This window comes from Platichthys flesus, chromosome 9 (assembly GCF_949316205.1).
Source record: "Platichthys flesus chromosome 9, fPlaFle2.1, whole genome shotgun sequence".
In the NCBI taxonomy this organism is placed as follows: Eukaryota; Metazoa; Chordata; class Actinopteri; order Pleuronectiformes; family Pleuronectidae; genus Platichthys; species Platichthys flesus.
The window spans coordinates 20605635-20629126 of record NC_084953.1 but is presented as its reverse complement, the minus strand read 5'-3'; the positions used below and the strand labels follow the sequence as shown (position 1 = coordinate 20629126).

Genomic DNA, 23492 nt, shown 5'->3' with positions numbered 1-23492 from the left:
CAGCGTTTTGCGACACTCCGGCCCTGTTCACGGCACTTGACGTGTCTCCGTCAACACAACAATGGCGGACGCCGCGGAGGAAGCGCTTCACGGCAGCTGGTGAGACCATTCGTATCTGACTGACGTGAACAGAGACGTTATTTTAATTGTCAAACTCCAGTGTTGTGTTTATCTGACTTTGTATCATGTGGAGCAGCTAAACGTGTGTCTGTTGTGAGTCTGCTCCGCTGACGATGGATGCTCGTCGCTTTGGTACCGTTACTGGTAGGCAGCTAGCCAGCTAATGATAATTAGCTAAGTTGGTTGTGTTAAACAGCCGAGGCTCTAAGACGGGTTAAGATTCATAAGCAGCTTCGGAACATATCAGTGTAGATAGGTATCGTTTCATCACTTCTTTCTCTTTTCTCAAGTCCGCATGTGAAGTCTGTCGACCAGTAAGCTAACCTTAACTAGCTTGATAGCCGGTGTGAATCGACTTCTGCTCGGCTTTAAACGAACCGACCCGCGGCCCCTCACCTCAGCTAGCTCTGGTGCGCTGTACTCATGTGACGCTTTCAAATATCTTCATATAACATAGTGTAATTTACGGTCTAGACCTGTCAACATGTGAGGAGCTGTTAATACATGTCTGGATTACAGTGGACTTAAGAAGTATCATCATAATAAAGATTCCCCCATGTTTCTACTCGACCACCTGTTAAATAGTCCAGTGTCCTGCACATTCCACAGTGTCATGTAATGACAGGTCCATGGTATAACTGTTTGGGGGAATATTCAAAACTATAACCTATTATTTATGTATTCATAACGTTTTGTTTGTATGAATTGTAATTGTAATTCCGAGTACAGATCAGAAGTTATGAGTGCACCGACACAGTTTAAATGGTTTGTTGTGTCTACCATGTGACTGACAACTCCATATATTTCATTAACAGTAATACTACCTGGAGAACAACAGCAAACCTCCTCATTAAAAGAATTGTGTACCTGGAGGTTTTTATTTCCTCATTTTGATTTGACTAATTAAGTTGTTAAAATTGAGAGAAAACAATTATTCATGACCCAGCATTTTCTGAGATGACTTGATACCAGAAAAGGAAAATCACATTTTACCTGGTAAAAATCCACTTTAATTCATGGAGACTTTGTGGAAAGGGTTTAAATATTGTGACTCTGCTGTCTTTGCTGCCTCAGGGACCAGGATCTAGCCGATGCTCTGGATTCCGGTGGTTCCGACATGGAGATGGAGAGAGGCATCGCCCAGGTGCAGGAACATTCAGCCCAACACAGAGCCAAGATGTGGAAGGTGAAGATCACTTACAATGTGACCATTACTGTAGTTTAAAACTTATAAAGGTAGAGATGGTATGTTTGTCTGTATGACTAGGAATCAGTAATGCTTCTATTAATAGTCTACATGCTGTGACGATGACAGTACCTCATGTGAGGCAGATGTCAACAGACTGGAAAGACCAGCATTTTGTGCTCAGCAGACACACCCACATGACAGGCTGTCTGAAACCACATACCTACAACAAATTTAACAATGAAACATGTGCCCAAATGCTGAAAGGTTCTTTGAGCAGTTAATACTGGTTTGTTTCGACTGTAGACAATTTTATCGGTTCATTAATAACATTCCATTTTAGAAATAATCTGTTGTATTTAGTGTTAATATATAATTTTCAATCATTTAAAATACCATGCAGCTTTTTCTACTATTAATTTAAGAGTGACTTGTATTTGCTCGGATACGATAAATCAATGATTTTCATTACATAATCATCTTTTTACTTGCTGGTTGACACAAGTTATGGCCATATTGTGTGGATACAATTAATCAACATAATTTGAACTATCCAATTAAAGAAAATTCTAGGTTATTAGTTATTTTGTTGTGGACAAAACATAATCCTGATTTATGTTGAGTCAGTATAAACTCAGTTGCCGAGAATACATTTTGAACTTTGTGAACTTTTTGAATCTGCAACATGTTCCTTTTATTTGAACATGTTAAGTAATACACCAGTCTTACTCTTGGATTGTTAGCAGATTATAATCATGATCATCTGGTTAAGAACGAGTTCATTGCTGGGATTGCAGTTGTTGGATTTTAATAAGCATTTATTACCAAACTCTGTTACATCTTAGTAAATTGGTTTTCATTAGTGCCGAAGCAGTTGAGACACTGTCGAGATGTAATTATCAGTTGTCTCTTTCTCACTCATTGTTTGCATGTTCAGCTGTGACTTCTTTGTTTTGTGTTGATCAGATCGCTCTCAATGTCTCTGGAAAAGGAGACAGTCTGTCTCCCTGGGATGGCGTCTTGGATTTACCAGAACAGACACCCATTCATAATCGAAGTCAACAGCTTATTGGTGAGTAAATGCATGTGTCTTTAATTCTTTGAAACAATGATGATCTGTGGAACTGCTGTAGTGAAAGAACTTAATCAGTGCCCAGACGTGAACAGAATGTAGTTAGTTGTTTGTAGTTTGTGCAGGTCAGGGATGTGAATCCCCTTCAAAATAAAGTATCAGTCATCATGTAGGAAAACTATAAGGTTTAACATTGACAAAGTGCAAAATAGTATTGATAATACAATGAGTAATGTCTGTATTGCTTTAATGATGGTTTTACCCTAAATGTTACAAACAGAAACTAAAGAATCCTTCACACCTTTATTTGGTGGAACCTGTATGTACGAGAGGGACGAGAATATTGTAATTACTGTGCATGTAGATCAGAAACTGCGAAATGTCTTTTCGCAGTTTCTGATCTACCTGCACAGTAATTATAATATTCTGCTCCTACATCCTTACTCTGTTTGTAGATGGGTATTTTACTTATAAATTGCTTGAAAAAAAAACCAAGATGGTTCACTGTAGGTGGTGAACAGTAACTTAATAATGATGATCTCATAGTTTAAAAATGGTCAGCTGTCTAAGCAGAAAATGTAAAAGGAATATTTATAAATTAATAAAAATAATTTTTTTCAGGAGGCTTTTCATTGTTGTATGTAACCTAGATAACAAAACACCCACATGATAAAGTTTACAGCTTCTGATAAGTATGTATCTCAAGTCGAGTCATTAGATAGCTACATTTCCTCATTCATGCAGTCTGTTGGTATCTAAAGAATTACTTCTTTTTAGTCTGCCCTTGACAACAGGATCTCATATAGCTTAAAATAGAAAACCTCTTATTAGAAATAGTCTTAGAAAAACTAGTTTTACTAGCCTGAATGCCAGACGAACTTAGCCCCGCCCACAACATTTGAGGTCGGGAAGTTCGGTCTGGAGTCGCTCCGTTGGGGAGAAATTATGCCCGACCGGGCCAATCAGATTGTCACGGCGGGCCGTTTTCGGTGATGGACAGATGATTAACGGTAACGTAATCAACCACGTCATCAAAGTGCCCTTGGGTTGAATTCGTTTTCAACAAACATGCCTGCCACTGGAGAGCTGAGATGTTTAGATGCTGCCATTGAGTCTGTTTTAGAAGACATAGACAGCGCATTCATTTTGAAAGAAGAACAGAGAACGTGGAGGCGACGCCAAAGCACCGCGCTAATCCCTATTGCGCCGGCGCTTGGCTGTTCACACCGGACGCTGAACCGCCGGGCAGCGCTAATAATATCACCCGTTGATCCAGTAGATTAAAAGCATATACTTACTTTTTGCTCCAACATTAAGCAACAGCGTCCCAACATTTGTCTTTCTTGGTGTTGTCTTTATACAACATGTTCCGAGGATCATACAACTCAATGTACTTCTCCACTTCAATTATTTATTTAATGTCATCCATGTTGAAGAACTTCACTGTTTGCTCCGTTAAATGTCGGGTGTCGGGGGTAAATTACGTATTCTCCACTCAAGCCTATGTGGAGAATACGTAGCCCCCTCTCTCTCTCTTTTTATCTGTTTCACTGCTTGTGTGGCTGTAGTGGATGGGCAGAGGGGGACATTTAATAATGTCATTGGTCAAATTAAAACTCCAGGACAACAGAAGGAGACTTCAAAGTATGGGATGCATATTTGATCATTTATATCATATAAAATATGTCATCAATATAGTTTAAGATCATTTTTCAGTGTGTTTCCTGGTGCGATACGCTCGTGTCAAGCGCAAAAAAATGATTCGACGCCGAAACGATCGCTGCACGGCGCGAGGCAGCCTTGGCACAGCGGTGCTTCAGCCGTTGTCAGACTCACATTCTGACTAGAATTGTGAGTCTGACAATGTCAGGCTATAGTTTTACAGAAAGAAGTGCTCTTTTCAAGTGTATTTTAATAATTATGTAAACTTGTTTTTTTCACTGTACAACGTGTGACATGCATATGAAAAACACAAATAATACCTTCCTCTGTCTGCATGTGTAGATCAGCTGGGATTATCGGAGGAGGAGAGCAGTGACATGGTGTCTGATGTTGAGTCAGTCATCACTTTCTACTGCAAGTCGCGCAACATCACCTTCACTCCAGAGCTGAGCTGGCCACACCTGCTCAAACCACTGCTGGGGCTTATGCTTCCCCGCAGCGACCTCTACAACTGCTTCTATGCTGTTATGAACAAATACATCCCCAGGTGAATCATCTGGACATTGTTGTCCCCACTTTTCATCCCACTCACATAGACCCTTAAACTTTAACTCTAATATCTGGATAACGTGTTTGTTTCAGGGACTGTGTGCCAAATGGTCGACCCTTCCACCTGTTCAGACTACTGCTGCAGTACCATGAGCCTGAGCTCTGCTCTTTCTTGGACACCAAAAAGATCACCCCTGACTCCTATGCCATCAACTGGGTTAGTGAGTTTTTCTTCACAATTCATGTCACAGGCTGTTTCCTGTGATTAGGACAGATTATACAAATGTAGTCCTGTCTGAACCGTGTGTCTTTGTCTTTTCTCTGTAGCTGGGTAGTATATTTTCCAGTCACTGCCTTCCTGATGTTACCCAGGCATTGTGGGACATCTACATCCAGCAGGCTGACCCCTTCCTCATCTTCTTCATCATGCTAGTTATGCTCGTCAATGCCAAGTAGGCAACTTTTGTTAAAACTACAGAAACACGATCATACTCAGGAACTTAAGATTTATATTTGATTTGTCATTGTTTGATTAACCTTCAGAGAGAGCATCCTTACACAAGAAGGAGACGGCAAAGAGGAAATCATCAGTAAGTGTGGCTTCCTGTTTTGTTATTTCTGGATTTGCTCTGTGTCTTGTTAAAACAGTTAGAATGAACAAGGCCTTTTCTGTCACAGAAATGCTGGAAGCGTTTCCTTCGCTCCTGGAATCTGAAGACGTTGAAGATTTGTTTTCTCTGGCTCAGTATTATCAGAGCAAGACTCCATTGTCGCTCAGAAAGGTAAGGTGCTATGTACAAATAGAGAATCTTGGTTTGGATTCACAGAGATAAGTGTTCATACGATTCAGGATTGTGATGACAAAGTTAACAAAGAGGTGACTGAGGCTGCACAAGAGAATTCATTGTTTGCTATCTTCTCTGTTCGTGCCCTGGCAGATGAATCAGAATCTGTTTGGTAGCAGCCTGGTGGCTCTGAAAGAGGAGGACACAGACCTGAGTCAGGCCCTGTGTCTCCCTGTGTCTGTCCCTGAAATCCTGCAGGCCAACCAGCTTCAGCAGGTCAGTAACACTCCCAGGTTACTTTTCACTCCTTTAAACTACTAAGGAGGTTATAAACACTTGGAGCTCTGCCATGTGATAAGCTGGAAAGAGAAAATGATGTTTGATGCAATATTAATGGGTTTTATCATCAGGATGGTGTGCGGTTCTTTGTGGTGGACTGTCGGCCTGCGGAGCAGTACAATGCCGGGCACCTGTCCACGGCCTTCCACCTCGACTCTGACCTGGTGAGAGATTTACAATATTGATTCTCTATGAAAATGTATATGAAATATGTACGTGAAGTAATACATTTGTTCCTGTCATCCCACAGATGCTCCAGAATCCGTCTGAGTTTGCTCTCTCTGTGAAATCCCTGCTGGATGCTCAGAAGCAGTCTTTAGAGTCTGGTTCCATCGCCAGCGGAGAGCACCTGTGCTTCATGGGCAGTGGGAGGGAGGAGGAGGACATGTACATGAACATGGTGTTGGCCCATTTCCTGCAGGTGAGGGATGTTGAAAGGCAGGGAAGGAAGATCAACTGGACAGAAAAGAGAAAAATAATGAAAATCTTCATAGACCTTTTTTTTGCTGTTTGTGGGGAAACAATCATCTTTGCCCAATTTCCTTAAATGTCATACTTTTGCACGATCTAACATCTTTGTATCTTCTTGCAGAAAAACAAAGAATATGTCTGCATCACTAAAGGAGGTTTTATGGGTAAGGACATGTATGGGAGATGTATATATAATAAATATAGATATATGGGATATGGGTAAGAATTCTAAACTCAGAGATCTGTGTGATTTCAGCTCTTCAGCAGCATCTGGTTGACATTACTGTGGAAGGCCTGGACTCTTCATACCTCCACTGGATTGTCAGCACATCAGGGTCTCACAGCAGCCTCAGCTCTGCTGATGTAAGTCGCCAAAGATGTTGAAACGACGGTGGAGTTAACAAAAATTATATTAAATAATAGGCCAAACAGGACAGTGGGTATAATTCTTTCATAAATACACAAGTGTAAGGATAAGGTGGAGGTATGTTGATGAATCACAAGAGGGCATTTTGCTTAATTAGTTTCTCTCAGGATTGTGTCGTGTCTAATATGCAAACATGGGCATTTTAAATATATCTTTATCTGGGTTCTTATCTTCTTCTGGGAATACAGGGAGAGTCTCTCAGCAGCCCTGGAGACGGCAAAGGAGTGAAGTCCCTGGTCAACAAAATGACATTTGCTCTCAAGTCCAAGTCGGTAAACGTGAAGGAGAAGATGATCAGCTTCATTGAAAATACTTCCACCCCTGTAGACAGGTGAGTTCCCACTTCTACTCCATGGTAATATACCAAAAAGCACTGCTACATCACAGACATTTCCTTTACTACTGGTTTAGTTTTTCAAATGACGAATATAGCATTTCATTTTCTGGTCCCCTAAAGTTAGACATTAATTTGGTCACTAATATGAAACCATGCTGCCGTGTTCGATATCTGTTCACACATGTTTAACATTTAGAAACAAAATGAAGGGTATAGTTAGTAAACACTTTTTTTCTTCACAAACCATTGCAGCCTTTTCACAATCTGCCCACTGGACTGACAGTGAGCAGACTACTTTAAATGAGGTCATTGTTACGAGTGTAGCTCACATCAAGTTTTGCTATTTGGTCGTGTTTTAACTTAAGTTTACCAAACCTTGTGCCTTATTCCATGCTAGAATGTCTTTCAATCTGCCTTGGCCAGAGAAGGTGATTCCAGATCGGTAAGAGCTCCCTGACATTGAGTCTTTTGTCACCAGCATGCCCACTAGCTGTAGGCCCGCACCGGTCCTTGAAGGGTGTAGGACACTTACCTTGTTTCACAATAACGCATGCCTAGCACCAGCATCTCTGCCAACGACACATTCCCATACAGCGTGGGCAAGCTGTGCACAAGATGTTCCTACAGATCTGTCCTCATGCTTTCACTAACATGTAGCACTGCACTCAAGGTGGCACTGGTGAAGCTGCTGTGCCCTTTCAGGATGCATTGACTCATATTTATACCCACAACTCGCTGTCTTTTTCTAGTGCGAATAACTGAGGTGTTAAGGGAGAACCTCAGCCTCAATGCTGTTTGCTACGAGATGCACTTAACAGTCTGTCTTTCCATCTCATTGTTCTTTTCGATGATAGCCGGGGCTATTAAAGAAAAATTAAAATGCACCACAGAAATAATTACTAGGTTTTATTGATTTTTAATAGCCCTGAATATCATTCAGGAACAAATTTTCTAACTCCTGGTGTCCAGTAGAAACATCTCTTAACCTCTTTCTTTGTTTTCAGCAGCATAACACAAGGCAGTAGAGGGCTAAGAGTGTTAACTGCAGCCTGGAGATCTTCATGCCATTGCTATTTGTGTGGTCAACCCTGCTGTTATGTGTACTTTATGTCACTTTCCATCCCAGGCATTGATGTGACTTTATGTCTTAGTTCTGATGTAAGGCTCTAAGTTCCCCTGTTTCTTGTTACTTCATCTCCAGACACGTGAGCAGCAGCGACCGTGTCGGCAAACCTTACCGAGGTGTTAAACCTGTGTTCAGTATTGGTGATGAAGAGGAGTATGACACAGGTAAACTCTCAATGAAAATTAATGGAGCTGAACCCTCGAGATTAGTAATATTCAAATAATGTGGGAGTTTTTATTATTTGAAAAAAATGAATAATCTCCATCTTTTGTCTGCAGATGAGATTGACAGCTCGTCCATGTCAGACGATGACAGGAAGGAGATTGTCAACATTCAGACCTGGATGAACAAACCAGATGTAAAGCATCACATTCCATGCAATGAGGTGAAAGAAACTGGCCACATGTTCCCGAGGTGAGTCGAATGTCTGAATGACTGATAACGTGATCAATCTCCTCTTGTGATGCCTACACCCATCCTCCACGGCTGGATTTGTATTGAGCAAGCAAATGAAGAAGCACATGGTGCACATTCTGAGCAGCTGCTTAAAGGCATTAGGTGAGGTACAATACCGATGCAGGCATGACCAGAACCTGAAGCAATCGGTGCAGGCTTTGAATGGGCTAAACAATCCAACCCCACCAAGCAAGCAATCACTTTTATCAGAGCAAGACCATCTGCAGGCATCCTGACTGATTGGCAGCTAGTGGTGGACATTGAGAGGCAACTGACGTTCCCCCATCACATTGTTACCTCCACTATGAGACCAGACATCGTCCTTGTGTACGAGTTACAGCCAACAGTACCTTATGAGCACTTGGAAGAGGCCTTTAGGTAGGATGACCAGATTTGAGTTTGTAAAAAATAGGACACTTCGTGGGGGGGGGGGGGGGGGGGGGTGTAGTGTATAGCATGCCGCACCATGACCATGTGAATGCATACAAATGTCACACATGAAATGACACAAATGACTATATGAACATCTATTTATTAAACTTTAACAAAATTGCAAAGTGCAAATGTAAAACAAATCTTTTTTGTGGCATTTAAATGGGTCAATAATGATAACAAATAAAACATTCTAAATAATAAATTCTTTATATGGCCACATATTAAAATACCCTCTGCAGCCGTAACAGTTTTACTCACAAAAAGGTCTGTCACTTTACTCGACGAGCTCTCTCCTCTTGCTGCAGTTTTGTGTTTTGCAGAGTGTACGTGAGCTTCCAAATCGCTGCCACCTTTATTTGCCACTGACACGTAAGTGCCTGCTCTGCATGTCATGCACTCAGCTTCCGAAGCATCACGGCCGAGGCGAAAACATGGGTATTTTTTTTTTAGTTCGTCCGTGAACTTACATTTACGTTTAGGCATGGCTGCAGATGTAATGTGCTGTTGTAAACAGCGCACAGAGTGGAAGCGGCAAGGTGCTCAATGTTGCCAGATTGGAAATGGCAAAGTAACATTCCAAAGGCTCAAAATAGTTGTATTTGAAGGATAATTATCGTGGCTCTGGCAACCCTGAGATCGGTCGCCCAATGACAGACTCTCTACAGTCAGCTCGCGCAAGAAGGTGAAACGTAAGGGTGGTACCATTTCCAGAACTTGGAAGGCCGAAATAACTAGTAGGCTATGTGAAAGACCCAGAAACACAAATATGCGACGAGGCAAAAAAAAAGGCAAAATACCGGACATTTTTGGAATCCCTGCCGGACGCATTTTTTAGGTCTCGAAAAGAGGACATGTCCGGGAAAAAGAGGACGTCTGGTCACCCTAAGGGTGTCTGTCAGTAACAGTGCCATGCAGGGTTTTGCCGCTCGATCCTTGTCCAAAGCCTTCAGTTTGCTGGGCAAGTGCCGGAGAAAGCCTCAAGATGGCTGTGGCTCAAAAGAGAAGAAACATGGGGTGCAAGGTAGCTAGCTAGCCATCTGGACAGGATGGGGTCTGATCAGATTTAGCTGGGTCGCCTGGAGGAGGGTGTTTGATACTGAAACACCTGAAACATCCAGGAACATCTCTGATCCAGAAGCATTAGCAAATAAAACATGACTATTGCACACTTCATTCGATTTACAAGATGCATTACAATTCAGGAATCCATGAATCTTAACCCTCATATTGTGCTTTTGTATTTCCAGCCACTTGTTGATCACAGCAACTCACATGTACTGCCTGAGGGAGATCGCCTCAAGGAAAGGCTTCGCCTACATCCAATCCAGACAAGCACTGAACTCTGTGGTGAAGATCACATCCAAAAAGAAGCATCCCGAACTGATCACATTCAAGTTTGGCAGCAACAACTCAGCTGGAGTGGAGATATCAGCAGTTGAGAGGTGCTTGTTCACAGAAGCAGATTTCACATTAGACATCCAGCTGATGAGAAACAAGTGTGATTGCGTGTGACTTTAAAGCAGTGATGAACTTCTTAGTCTGTATTACCTATAGAGGACACCTATCACCTGATTTTATATGGTAATCGTTGTTATTAATGTTATTTAAGAGTTACACTTGATATGTTCTATTTTCGATGAAAACATGCATAACAACAACATGATAAGTGGAAGGGGACATCAAATCAAATGAGCCTATTCAGATATTTGATACATTGATAAGAACGCAGACAACACTTTGTTGTCCGTGCCCTAAATATGGACCTGGGGCCCGCAACACCTTAGCTTAGCATAAAGACTGTGTCAATTCAAGGTTTCCATGTGTACGTAAACACAGGTGTAAAAATCACAAATTGTTTGGTTAATGGGGAGCTACTTACTGTAGTGACATCTTAGCTAAGCAACAGGTTCATTCCAGTCTTAACAAGTGTACAGAAGTGAGAGTGTTATCAATTCTCTCACTTAACATCAGCATGACAGGAGGTTGAGTACTTTTTACTAAATGTGTTAAATTAATATTTTCTTCAATTAACAACTTTATGAAAGGCATTTGCAGATTACCCTGATAAAAAGAGCCACAGGCTGGGTTAGACCTACATTAATTATCTGTAGATTTGACATCTGATCTCTACAAAGCTCTTTATATAAATATATATAAATATGTGTTATCTATTATTGTTTTTGTTGCATGAAACTAATGTAATCATCACCGCTTTTTCCTCTTAACTGATCTACTTTTCGCGTCCTTCTCTTAGATACTTGATACCAAACGCAGGTGACGCCACCAAAGTCATCAAGCAGCAGATCATGAAAGTGCTAGATGCTCTGGAAAGCTCGTAAACAGAGATGATGGTGTCACGATGGAGGGGTTCTCGGCGGCCAGCCGTGACGCAGACTGTAAAGAAGAGTCACCGTCTGCCCCCGTTTGTCCCGCCCCCCCTCGGCTGTCCTCCCTCCTGGACAGATGCAGTGCAGTGATGACTGAACAGCCCTGTGTGTCTGTGTTTGGGACGGGGGAGCTCACCACTGACTGCAGCCCCATGGGACAGAATGTGTGTGCAAATACTTAGGTGCTCTGCAGTCCTCAAACCATTATCTTACACTAATTTAAAGAAATCTATTGGTTCAAGTGTATGTTTTACTTTACTCTTGACAAAACATGGGATTACAGTGCAATTCCACCCTGTCAATTTCCCTCTGGCCTTAACGTAGCGTACTGAGCGACTGACCGGCGGCAAACCTGTTCAATTATTACGCGACTGACTTTTTCTTTGGACTTGAGCATCTCGAGCTCACTCCTACTTTTGTAGTGAACGGTATCGCAGGTCAGTCATGTCTGTTAACTAACTTTTCGGTTGTGTCAAGTAGATTTAAGGATCCTGGTTTGTTCAAGAAGTGAGCATGGGTCGGCAAACCTAAAGATCCACATCCCCCATAAAAGGCATTGCCGGCAGATGAGTCAGGTTTTCTCACAATAACACCTGTTTTTGTAGCTTTTCTTTTCCAACAGGCTCCTTAAATGTATACTATTTGAGGCTGTTTGAAAATGTGATGTGTGTATATATATATATTATGTTAACTGCTCTATATCAGCACAGACCGTTTCAATGTTGCTCTAAAAGCATTACCTGATAGTTAGAATGTGCAGTGAAACTTCTAAACCGGCTCAGAGTTTGAAGTTCCACTTGTCTCTAGAGTGACTCGTGAGCCTTTCACTGAGTTTCTGGCAGATCATTAATCTCTGCTTCTCCACACAGTAATGAATTAACCTCATCTCATATCAGTCTGATGTAGCTCTCCTAAAGTATTGCTCACATTCCTCTGGACTGCATCAACAGGAGGTTCAGTGATTGTTTTAAAGGCCGAGCACCTCCATCCCATTCAGACTGAATGATTTTCCCACTAAAGATGCTTAAGTGGAATTGTGTTTTGATAATGACGCTCTAACAGAAGCAGCACCTGTTCAGATAGAAAACGTAACTACAACTACAACGAGGACTGTGCTTTGACGCTAATTAAGATCACCCCGTCTTGTCCACTGTATTAGTCAAAACTCAACAGCTCCAGTTTGCTCGCCACTGTTGCCTTCAGCCTCATGCCTGTGATGTGTGATATTGGTACCAGCAGTGGCAGCATATCAGCGTATCGCTGCGTCCCCTCTAATCTTAAACTCACCTTCAGACTTCCCCTCGCTACAGCTAGCTCACCAGTTCATTTGTCTAGTTGTGTGGGCATCCTGCGTTTCAGGTGTCAAAGCCTCTAAAGTGATGCAGGAGCTTCCTGACAAGCTCCACTTCAAATTTCAGTCAGGAGAGGAGGAATCATAATGGGCTAAAACATGTGGCACATTTAAAAATGGGCAGCAAGATGCAAACACTTGAATTTAAAAACTCCTAAATCTGATCATTCTTCTCTGCGGCCCTTCAGAGCATTCCTGTGTAACCCATGCATTATGTTGTACTTTGTAATTTTGTGATACTTTTTTGGTTTTCTGTTAACTGGAACATCCTTCACAGAGAGTCTGTAATTTTGTGATACTTTTTTGGTTTTCTGTTAACTGGAACATCCTTCACAGAGAGTCTTGACTCTTAACATCACTGGCAAAGGATGTCAACCACTAGTTGAGATGCAACATGTCTCAGATGTTACTGGCACCTTACTGTACTGCTATCTTTTTCTAAGCGTTGCTGTTTTTAATAAATGGAGACTATTCGACTGCACCAGTGGAGCCACTCATTCTTACGTTGTTGTGTTACTGGTATGTTTTGTTTTATTTGCTGATACTGGATTGGCACACACCCCCTGCTGACCTAACTGCGTCATAACGCTTCAAATTAAAACGTCTGAACACTATTAATTCAAATTTTTGTGAAAGATTTAGTTGAAATAGGAAAAATAAACAAATAAAACCTTCACGTGTTTATCTTCACCGTCTTGTTCTGTTGTTTTTGATTTACAACACCTCCCCGAAGGCGTAGACTTAGTACAGAATCTTATTTTGAAAAGCAAAGCCACCCGGAAGCACATGTCATTCCTGCTCATGAATGTTTAACAGGAGTTGGAACTGTGGAATCAAACAGATCTCCTATGCTCTCATGTCAGGATTAACCAGAGCAATGTCCAGTAAGTTCTCTACTGCGAGCTATGATGTTTGTTCTTCTTTATCTGAAGCTACGAGTCATACTAGCCTAGAGTAAAGATGGTGGACTGATGTGTTGTCACTGTGACTCTCTCCCGGTGGTTCTGTGTTTGTCAGAGTTCCGTCTGGCGGTGGTGCAGCTGCAGGTGAGCGGTGTGAAGGCGGACAACCTGAGCAGAGCCCGGAGGCTGGTGAAGGAGGCGGCGGGTCGGGGCAGTCAGGTGGTGCTGCTGCCGGTGAGCAGGAGGAGTTGGAGGCGGACTGTCAGCGGACTGTGCAGTTAAAGTGTTCGTCCGGTCCATTCAACATTCAAACAATCATTTGAGGGCAGTTGTGCAGTAATAATATACAATTATTATAATGATCAATCCACACATGTATTTATTTAATAGCACCATTCATTGTAAGAAATCAGATAACTCAATGGTATCTTAGCATCAACCAAACAACTATAAAGATCAAACTTCTCAAGGTTTTGATCTAATCTTTGGACAAGATGGAGAATATCCCTTGTTTAATTGAGGGTCAGCACCAGGGTGATGATAGCCTGCCAACCACCAGCAGATGATTGGTTCACATCTTCAGATGTTTACCTTGGCGTCATCGGGTGTTTCGGCTTTTTAATCACAAGAGACCCCTCTTCTAGGTCAGGGCCACCACAGCCTGGTCAGACCTGGGTGTGTGTCCCTAACATCTTGGAGCCCAGTTGGGATCTTTCCTCCTGATCCAGAGCCATTGGCTGCAGAGCTCTGCAGCCTGTGATGTTTCCTTTATGGTCAGGCACAGGACTGGTCCATGGATCCCCAGATCTCAGAGCAACATGATGGCGGCTGTTGCAACAAAAACCCTGCAGCCCACTTTGTCTGGGCAGATATTGTTTCCCAGCCTTGTTTTTCCTCAGATGCCAGTATACACCAGGGTGTTGAACCAGAGTATCAGAACTGGTCTTAAAGTGGTGGTAACAATGTGTGATGGGACTAAAAGCTGCTGGCCGATATTCAAACGCATTTCCCAGTCTTTGGCTTGCACCAACTGAACACTCCTGGTCAGAGGAGGGCGCCCTCTCTGTCCCTGTTCCCCTTTTCAGACAAGTGGTACAAAATATCAAACTCCACATGACAGTCTGCGTCCTAGATTCAAGTCACATCTTACTTCTTGCTTTAAAACCTCTCTCTCATTGGTCTTAAACACAGGAATGCTTCAATTCTCCGTATGGAACCAGCTTCTTCTCTTCGTACGCTGAGAGGATCCCAGGAGAGTCCACCCAGGTGCTGTCAGAGGCAGCCAAAGAGAACAAGGTGTATCTGGTGGGAGGTAAGGAGCCATATGTAACTGTACTGATCAAACAAACTGCAGTCCATTAGGGAGTCAATGTGAATATGCCTTTTGAATGTGTTGTTCTAACAAGAAGCCTTTCTCCTGTACATAATATTCATATTACAGTATTATAGTGTGAACATGTGTTCTAGCTTTGTTTCTAGGATTAAAAATAAACAAATGATCCGTCTATCAATTTCACAAATGTCTGTGGAACGCAATTCTCGCCAACTTTGAGAGAATTGCGTTTGTTTGATATTGATGAACTTTGATGAAACAGGCGACCAGCGCCCTGTCGCAGTCAGTGGGGGCGGGACCAAGTTAAACATGTCTTCTTCTATGTCCTTGGATAAACCAGGTCATTTCGATTATTTGTTTTTTAATTTCACCATATTGAACTGCGGCTTTTATTTTGAAAAGTTGTCAACTTGGGTCTGGAGATTGTGTCGATTGTTTAACAGACCTCGGAAATATGTAATGTATGAAAAAGATAACACCAGTTGAGTAAATCATTCCAATTTATTCAAGAACCACACAAGTAAACATTAATAACTTCACTGCTGATAAACCAGGTGGGATGAACACAAAGTTTTCTAACTTCACTCTGCACCATAGACTGTTTCTAAGCACACAAACAATAAAAAGGGACCGTATATTATAGAAAGGTTTAAGGAGGACTCACTAATGACAAGGAATAATTCTGACCTAGTTCAGAGCATCAACACAGGTGAGATGATTGTGGCATCGTGAAGGAGACGTGTGGAGGGTGTGATGTAGCGTACTCGAATGAACCATGTGAGTGTGTGTTTTACTCAGGTTCTATCCCTGAGGAGGATGGAGGGAAGTTGTATAACAGCTGCACAGTGTTCAGTCCTGATGGAGAGATGATTCTCAAGCACAGAAAGGTGTGTGTGCATTGAACACAATCTTTTAGTTAAACTTCTTATTGACCTCTAAGTGAGATTATAGCAGGACCTCCACGATATCATCTTCATCTCTCTGTCAAGATTCACCTGTTCGACATCGACGTTCCGGGAAAGATTCGCTTCCAGGAGTCGGAGACGTTGAGTCCAGGCAACAGTTTGTCAATGTTTGAGACGCGTGAGTGACGCCTGCTGACTGCGGCTTCTTTCCCTGCAGCTGGATCGGCGTCACTTTGATGCATTTGCTTTCTCTGTGTTACGCCCTGCAGCGTTCTGTAAAGTTGGCGTGGGGATTTGCTACGACATCAGGTTCGCAGAGCTGGCGCAGCTCTACAGCCGGGAAGGTGAGCGGCTGAAGTGACAGCTCGTTTGTCATGAGTTCAGTGTTGTGTTATTTAGCTGAGTGAGTGTGTCCTGCTGTCATCAGGCTGCCAGCTGCTCGTCTACCCCGGAGCCTTCAACATGACGACTGGTCCAGCGCACTGGGAGCTCCTGCAGAGGGGGAGGTCAGGCTCACACTCCCAGTCACTACCGAAAACCCTTTCAGTGAAAGTACACTGGATATTTGCTCTTCGAAACAAAATCTTAAAAATTATATAATAAAGGATCATCTCGGACAATTTTGATTTAAAAAAAAAAAAGGTTATTATTTTCGGGGTGTATGGCAAGTGAAAATTAAATGAATCCTAAACATTTTACTATTTTTAATTCGAGCTGTGAGCCATAATCATCGAAATAGAAACTAAAATGGCTTTGAATATTTTACTTTCAAGTAATGTCTGAAATATATGAAACTTTCACTTTTTTAATTAAATTACAAAAAACAAAGAACTTTTCCACAATATAAAAATGTCCTGCATTGCACCTGTGCATCATATGAGCTGTCAATAACCCTTTCCCCATGCGCTGATCTGTCGATGATACCACGACTGGCACTGCTGTAACCTTGTTGTCTCCCATGCAGGGCCGTAGATAACCAACTGTACGTGGCCACAGCGTCACCTGCCAGAGATGAGACCGCTTCGTACGTGGCCTGGGGTCACAGCACTGTTGTAAACCCATGGTGAGAAACAGGGGAAGATGTGAGGTCATGTGATGTGACGTCAAACGTAAGAGAGGAAAGAACAGAGGCGTAGAATGAGTGGTAGTGAGGGAGCTGTGATGGACAGGGTCAAGTGTGTGTGTGAGAGAGGAAATTACTGAGAGTATTAGTATTCATCGTTCAGAAAAACTGTAATTTAAAATTTCTGAGAATGTATTAACGTGTGAGTATTTTATCCGGGTTTGTCCAGCCTGCGCCCTCGTCTAACTCTGTATAATGTCTAAATGAGCCAAATGAGTCCACTCTCACCCGACTGATGCAAAACTTGAAAAAAAAAATTATAGTAATGCAAATACCAGGATGAAAAGGTTTTGCAACACATGTAGAAGCCACTGGGGGAGCATTCGGGTGAGGGGTGGTGCCCCAGGCGGAGGCAGGATGTAATGTTTTGTTTACGGTACAGTGACACCAGTGGCGGCTTTGATCACTAAACATTCTCTTGACATTTCCCTCAGTATCTTTTACGTTTGTGACAGAAACTTCATCAACACGCACTCTGTGAATCCCCTGGAGGATCTCCTGCTGTATCTCCTGCTGTGTTCTCACAGCGGCTCATTGGACATTATCCAGAGTTTTACTTGGCGTTTTTACAGCCCCCCCGCAGAATGTCTTGAGAATGCATGTCTGAAAGCAGCTTTCGTTTAGTAAACTACCTGTGTAATACTTAGAGCGGAGTAAAAGCTACAACATTTCCCTTTTAAGATGCACTGAAGTAAACTGGCATCAAGTGTAAATACCCAGGAACCTCAAATGGTACTTAAACACAGTATTAAATGTAATTTACTATGACTTTCCACCTCCACCATCATGTCTCTCCTTCTCCCATAATAACCAACTACATCCTACCTGACTGGGGATATTTTGAGATGTTACAGCTTTTTTTTTTCAACCTGTCCTCACAGGGGAGAAGTTATATCTAAGGCCGGAGCCGAGGAGGGTGTGATTTATGCTGATATAGGTGAGTGGCAGAGCAGTGGGCTACTGGTGATCAGTAGAATTACAAATGCAGACGAAACAATCAAACTCACAGTCGCTACGTCTTTTGTTTACGAGCTGCACGATGATGATGATGAGGAGGAGGAGGAGGAGGAGGAGGAGGATGATGATGATATCTTAATGATAAGGCAGGGAAGCATCTACCCACTTTGTGGTGGTGTCGGCCCAATACCTCTGACAGACTCATCATCCCATCATCTATCTGTTCATGTCATGCATCTTTGATCTGACTGTGGGAGTAAGTGCCTGGTCACACATATCACATTCAAAATGAACATCGATGGTCAAAGTTCAGCAAAGTTGTACTCTGCGTTCAGAGGCGAGGGTTCTCCCTGGATACGTGTGTGTATGTGGGACCAGAAGCTGATGCTGGGGTCACTCAGAGAGCACGTGCCTCCGCCAAGGCCCAGTAGTTCCCTCACATTTAAATTCAGTAGATCCAGATTTTTATTTGGATCTGCACCCAATTTCATACACTCAGGCGCAACTGTCTAAACATGAGACATTGTTGTGCTAATCTGTTGGATAGATTGAGTGTGATCCTGCTTAATAACAGAACGAGACTAACAGCCTGATGAAACAGCTGCAGACTTCTGCTCCACGAAAGTAGTACACGCAGGGCAGATGTATTACAACACACTATTGTTTCCACCTCTCTTTACAAAGTGAGTCTCCATTAAACTGGTGTCACCTGTCCCCAGACCTGCAGTATTTGGCCGACATCCGGCAGCAGATCCCGATCACGGCCCAGCGTCGCAGTGACCTCTACACGGTGTCGTCTGTGCAGGAGAGATCGAGCTGAACGCAGCGACCTCAAGAAATCAGGTCTGAAGACACCGAATGCAAACCGGGCATCAGACTTCTGCTGTGACCCGTCATCTTCCTTCAGCTACTCAGGAAATACAGCTGGGACAAAAAACGATTGATTCCCAATGATTTCAGCGCAGTCATCCTGCCGGCCTCTTAAAGATGGACTTGTGATAACATTTTCTGTAATGTCAACTGCAATAAGTCGATCAGTAGCAAGTTTATGAAAGTTTTGGTGAGTAGTTAGGTCCTATATAGTTCCTGGTAACAGATGATCTAATGTCAAAACCTGGTTTCGTCTGCCTCAGATTATTTGTAATGGTACCATTGGCATTTTTGTCAGTACAATTCTTGATAGATTGCAGCCATTTTAACATCAATGTATTTCACTGGAATAATATAATTCCTATTATTTAGTCTTTTTTCTTTTATCAGTTTCAACTCATGAACCATTTTTGGTGATCTTTAGACATCTGAAGTGTAATTTTCTGTCATGAGGAAAAAACATGAATACACCTGTGAGGTGAAATTTAAGAGCACCAGGTTTGAGAATCTTGAATCTTTAATAAATCTTGAAAAACAACAACTTCTCCGGGTTACAGATAGTAAAGAGATGAGCTGAGTAACTTTACTAATATCTAAATGATCTGTTAAACCACACACACACACACACACACACACACACACACACACACACACACAGGTTTGTGCAGCTAGACTTTGCTTTGGCTTTCATCTCATCCCCTAACTTTAACCAAAAGCTAAGGACATGAGGTCTACTGGTCCTAACAAGTGTTAATGCTGGAAAAGGTCCTAAAGAGTTAACAAATACACACACACACAACAAACGTGTGCAAATTAGTGCTCTGTTGCCCTCCAGCTGGGGCACTTTAGGAGGATTTTAAACATCAGTCTCTATGGACGCTGGCTTCATGACCTCTGTCTCCTCCCCGTTCTGATGTCTGTCGTAAGCTGGAGACAACAAACATTCATTCAGGTTTTTTAGCAATCACAAAACGCACAGTACATGGAGCTCATGTTCCACCTCTGTGAATGATTATCGATATAGAGTTAAGTATTAAGTTCCATTTTCCTGACCAAGAAAAGTCTCCAAAACCGTATCTGTGCTCTTGATCAACCAGGACAGAGTTTCGATTTAACAAAATACTTTCTCTTCTTACAGCCGCTCTTTGGGAAGGATGAGAAACACTAATATTTATAATGAATGTTTGCTAGATTCTGAAGTTACGCAAAATCATGTGTTTTACATTTTTCTAAATTTTCTCTGTATTGATACCTGTGAGGAAACGGAAACTTTCATCTCCCTGTCTCTAAAAAAGTAAATCTATCTTTGCCTGTTATTCACATAATTGAGTGGTGGAGGCATCACAAATGTACATGTTTACTACAAGCAGTCATCTGTGTGAATTCAGACTTGCCACCCTGTAAATCTGACTTTAGATTAAAATGTGACAAATAAGCTAAATTCTTCTGACGGCATAGTGAAAGGCCTTTGATGAGTGGGGGGGATCATAGTGTCGCTGTATCCTGTTTCTAATGGTGCACTGCAGGTAATGTTTACACAAAACACAACCAAGATATTGTTGCACACATATACTCAGTTAATGAATTAGGTAGGTCTCAACCCAGCAGCTGTTTCTCACTCAGCAGAGCTCGCTCATATCCCCATAAGTCCACTTGTGAAACCACATTTAAAATGAGTTGATGAGCAGATGATCCCTACCTTTGCTCAGCTGATGTTTACGGAACTCCTTCTTCTTCCGCTTGCTTGTCCTGTCCAGGTGGATCTGATAGACCACTCCCACTGCCACCATGATCCCCACCACCACACAGAGAGCGGTGCTGAACATCCACATGGCCTCTGACGCTCGCTTGTTCAGCGGGACCCTCTTCACGCCATCTGATCACAACGAGAACCACAGAGAAGAGGAAACAAGGAGATGCTTACTGCAGTGTTTATGGCCTCACTGCTGAGTTATCAGCTCATAGTAGCATTTCCCCACTAGAACATTTTACTCCACGAATTCAGTTTTACATGTCGGCCCTTGAGTCTCGATAAGTAGAGTAGGAGCCAGAGCTTTCAGCTATCAAGCACCTAAATATTGTTATTTTTTATGTGATCTGTCACATGAGACAGATCCTTCATATGTGACGCTCTCTGAGATGTGTATGTTCAAAGAAGGTTAAGGACAGAGGATGTCTGACCTTGTTCAGCCCTATCAGACAAATTGTGGTTGGTGAATATGGACTATGCAAATCAAATTTGACTTATCGATCAATAAGTAACTCACAGCTGGTGGAGGTCAAGTTCTGGTTCATGGACTGGTTCTCTATCATGCACGACACACTGGAGTCCTTGGAAATGTTGACGGTCAGGTGGCTGGTGATGTTGTAGAGGTTGGAGTCAGGGAGTGACGTGGTCAGGGTCCTCACTGACCCTTCAGGGGGCTTCTCTGTGTCGTTGATGAGCCAGTAGATGGCAGGTTCAGGGAAACCACCAGTGGAGTGACACCAGAAGGCTATCTCCTCTCCCTGCGCTGCCTCCTCCCTCTCCAGCACTGGGGGACTGAAACTGGCTGCAGACAGCCATCAGACCCTGAGTTACTTTCTGTCAACACCCCTCAGGAATTTTCCTGTCTGTTCATTCACACGTTTGGTCTGAAGTATGTTTCTTAATCACATAACTTTCATATTTCTCTGGTATCACAACTGTAAATGTGGTGACTACTTCCACCGTCTCCCACGAAACACACAATATTTTTAGTTATGATTTTAGTTTTAAAAAGACTGTCTGTTTATCTATCTTTCTATTTCCCTATCTATCCAGCACTGACCTGCTGTTGAGAGACACACAGTGCACACGGCTGCACTTTGATTCCCCTCTGAGATGATGAACAGTCTAAAGTAGGTGTTGTCCTCTTTGGGACCCACTGATGGCAGCAGCAGGGACAGGTTTCCAGTCAGGGCAGCGTCAGCAGAGATCCCAGCGCTGTCAGTGCTCCGTCTGTCCCACTGTCCGTCCTCTCCCCAGTCCGATCTGAGCACCACCTCGTCCCCTCTCCTCCACTCGATGGACACGTTAGCAGAGGCGGATATGTTGGGGTGGAGGCAGGGCAGGGACACCGGCCGGCCGACTATGCCGAGGACACAGTCTGGGTCTGTGGACAGAGGAGTGGAGCAGCACAGTGAGTTTCAGAGACAGGTCTCCATTCAATGACTCGACGAGCGGCACCACGCAGTCATCTCACCCAGACAGGCGCAGACAGTGATGAAGCTGAGCAGCAGTCCTGGGCGACACAGAGCCAGCGGCATCGCAAGACACAAAAACACCTCAAGAATAGGCTTCTCTTAATTCACAGAACAAAATCACATTTGTTCTTAAATTGTGAAACTCTCCCCCGCTCATTCAGGTCATCTCACTCGCTGAGAGAATTCACTGCCGGTCATGTTGTGGCTTGCTGAGCCATACCTGGATTCTCTCTCTCTATCTCTCTCTCTCTTCCTCTCCTGTAGTTTAAACGACCTGTGGCACCGTCACCGGGGTTTTAAAACCGAAAAGATTCCCAGGCCAGATTAAAAGACTTAGAATCCCCAGCCTACAAAGTTTCCAGAGGCACAGATCCTGTTGGCAGCCATTGTTTGGAGATCAGTCCGACCTGTTTGACTTCTTTTCAGAGTCTCTCTCTCCCACAAACACACGCACACAGACACGCACGCCTACATCACACACACACACACGCACACGCACACGCACACGCATACACACACCCACAGCCCACATCTGATGACACAGTTTCAAACAATGTGTGAGACAGACAGGCCTGTATATGTTTATTAGAAAATATAGCTAAAGTTGCTAATGTGTCACTAAAAAATAAAAAAAAGTGTCACTCAAACTCAAACATGCTATCCATGCAAAACATTTATTTATAAGTTGTTAAACTTAATCTTTTTTTTATCTCTTCCGTACTGTTTTTTTCTTTCTTATATGTAATAAATGTTATTAATGATTTTAATAACTTTGGTTAAAAGAAATACAACTTTTAAGATTTCAAACAAGATAACCCTGTGGTTCACAAGGAGCTCAGAGAGTGTGGTCTGTGCTTCACCTGTGAAACTCGCTCTATATGAGTAAAACCAGACATTTATGCTTTTTGTGTTAAAATAAATGTCATACTTTGTGTTTTTTGATTGTCTCCATATATATATATATGTATATATATACATATATAGATATTTATTTAGTTTTTTCTCAATAAAGAAATTATAGAAAAAGTTTATAAAAAAAACTTAATTTACAAACTGATTTATATGCAAACATTGCAGGTATGTGCTTGACACAGAATAATTGGCTAAAACATAACATTTTAATAAAAATACACGTACAATTACTTAGAACATCATTATACAAAATAACATATTGCAATCTGACACTGTTCACTGTCTTGCATCTTGCATTTCACTTTTTATATCTTTTATCTATTAAATATATTTTATTTAGATATGTTTATGTTTAAATAAATGTTATTTTGTATAAATATTAGAAAAAGGGAGTAAATAAGAAGTAAATAATGAGTAAATATATATTTTTCTTTTTATTGCTTTTCTTATGTGTCTTGTATTTATTGTTTTTTTTTATGTTTTTATGTTTCTATGTTCATTGTATGCACCAATAACCAGAGCAAATTCCTTGTAGGTGTAAACCTACTTGGCAATAAATACT

At 42.2% G+C, this 23492-nt stretch overlaps 3 protein-coding genes across 4 annotated transcripts; 2 read left to right on the top strand and 1 right to left on the bottom strand.

The window, feature by feature from the left end:
- Nucleotides 1–13184, top strand: tbc1d23 (TBC1 domain family, member 23). Of its 2 annotated transcripts, XM_062395443.1 has the most exons (19): nucleotides 1–99; nucleotides 1195–1306; nucleotides 2273–2378; nucleotides 4383–4587; nucleotides 4683–4806; nucleotides 4917–5041; nucleotides 5133–5179; nucleotides 5268–5371; nucleotides 5528–5650; nucleotides 5785–5877; nucleotides 5964–6134; nucleotides 6306–6348; nucleotides 6441–6547; nucleotides 6800–6942; nucleotides 7346–7390; nucleotides 8150–8238; nucleotides 8353–8488; nucleotides 10213–10407; nucleotides 11220–13184. In XM_062395443.1, exons 1-19 carry the CDS (start codon nucleotides 62–64, stop codon nucleotides 11302–11304), a joined length of 2091 nt encoding a protein of 696 aa, XP_062251427.1. In that variant the 5' UTR covers nucleotides 1–61; the 3' UTR covers nucleotides 11305–13184. The 2 variants fall into 2 exon arrangements, with proteins under 2 accessions (XP_062251427.1, XP_062251428.1); XM_062395444.1 differs by lacking the exon at nucleotides 7346–7390.
- Nucleotides 13185–13479: 295 nt separating this feature from the next.
- Nucleotides 13480–19334, top strand: nit2 (nitrilase family, member 2). Its single transcript, XM_062395756.1, has 10 exons — nucleotides 13480–13587; nucleotides 13721–13839; nucleotides 14797–14917; nucleotides 15737–15825; nucleotides 15928–16021; nucleotides 16113–16187; nucleotides 16271–16349; nucleotides 16808–16906; nucleotides 17848–17903; nucleotides 18643–19334. The coding sequence occupies exons 1-10, from the start codon at nucleotides 13509–13511 to the stop codon at nucleotides 18741–18743; spliced, it is 912 nt and encodes a 303-aa protein (XP_062251740.1). The 5' UTR covers nucleotides 13480–13508; the 3' UTR covers nucleotides 18744–19334.
- A 109-nt stretch (nucleotides 19335–19443) lies between these two features.
- On the bottom strand, nucleotides 19444–22442 carry LOC133960895 (T-lymphocyte activation antigen CD80-like). The gene is made up of 5 exons (XM_062395755.1): nucleotides 22018–22442; nucleotides 21604–21927; nucleotides 21061–21345; nucleotides 20493–20669; nucleotides 19444–19720 (listed from the first exon to the last, which is right to left on the bottom strand). Exons 1-5 carry the CDS (start codon nucleotides 22079–22081, stop codon nucleotides 19650–19652), a joined length of 921 nt encoding a protein of 306 aa, XP_062251739.1. The 5' UTR covers nucleotides 22082–22442; the 3' UTR covers nucleotides 19444–19649.
- Between the last annotated feature and the right edge of the window lie 1050 nt (nucleotides 22443–23492).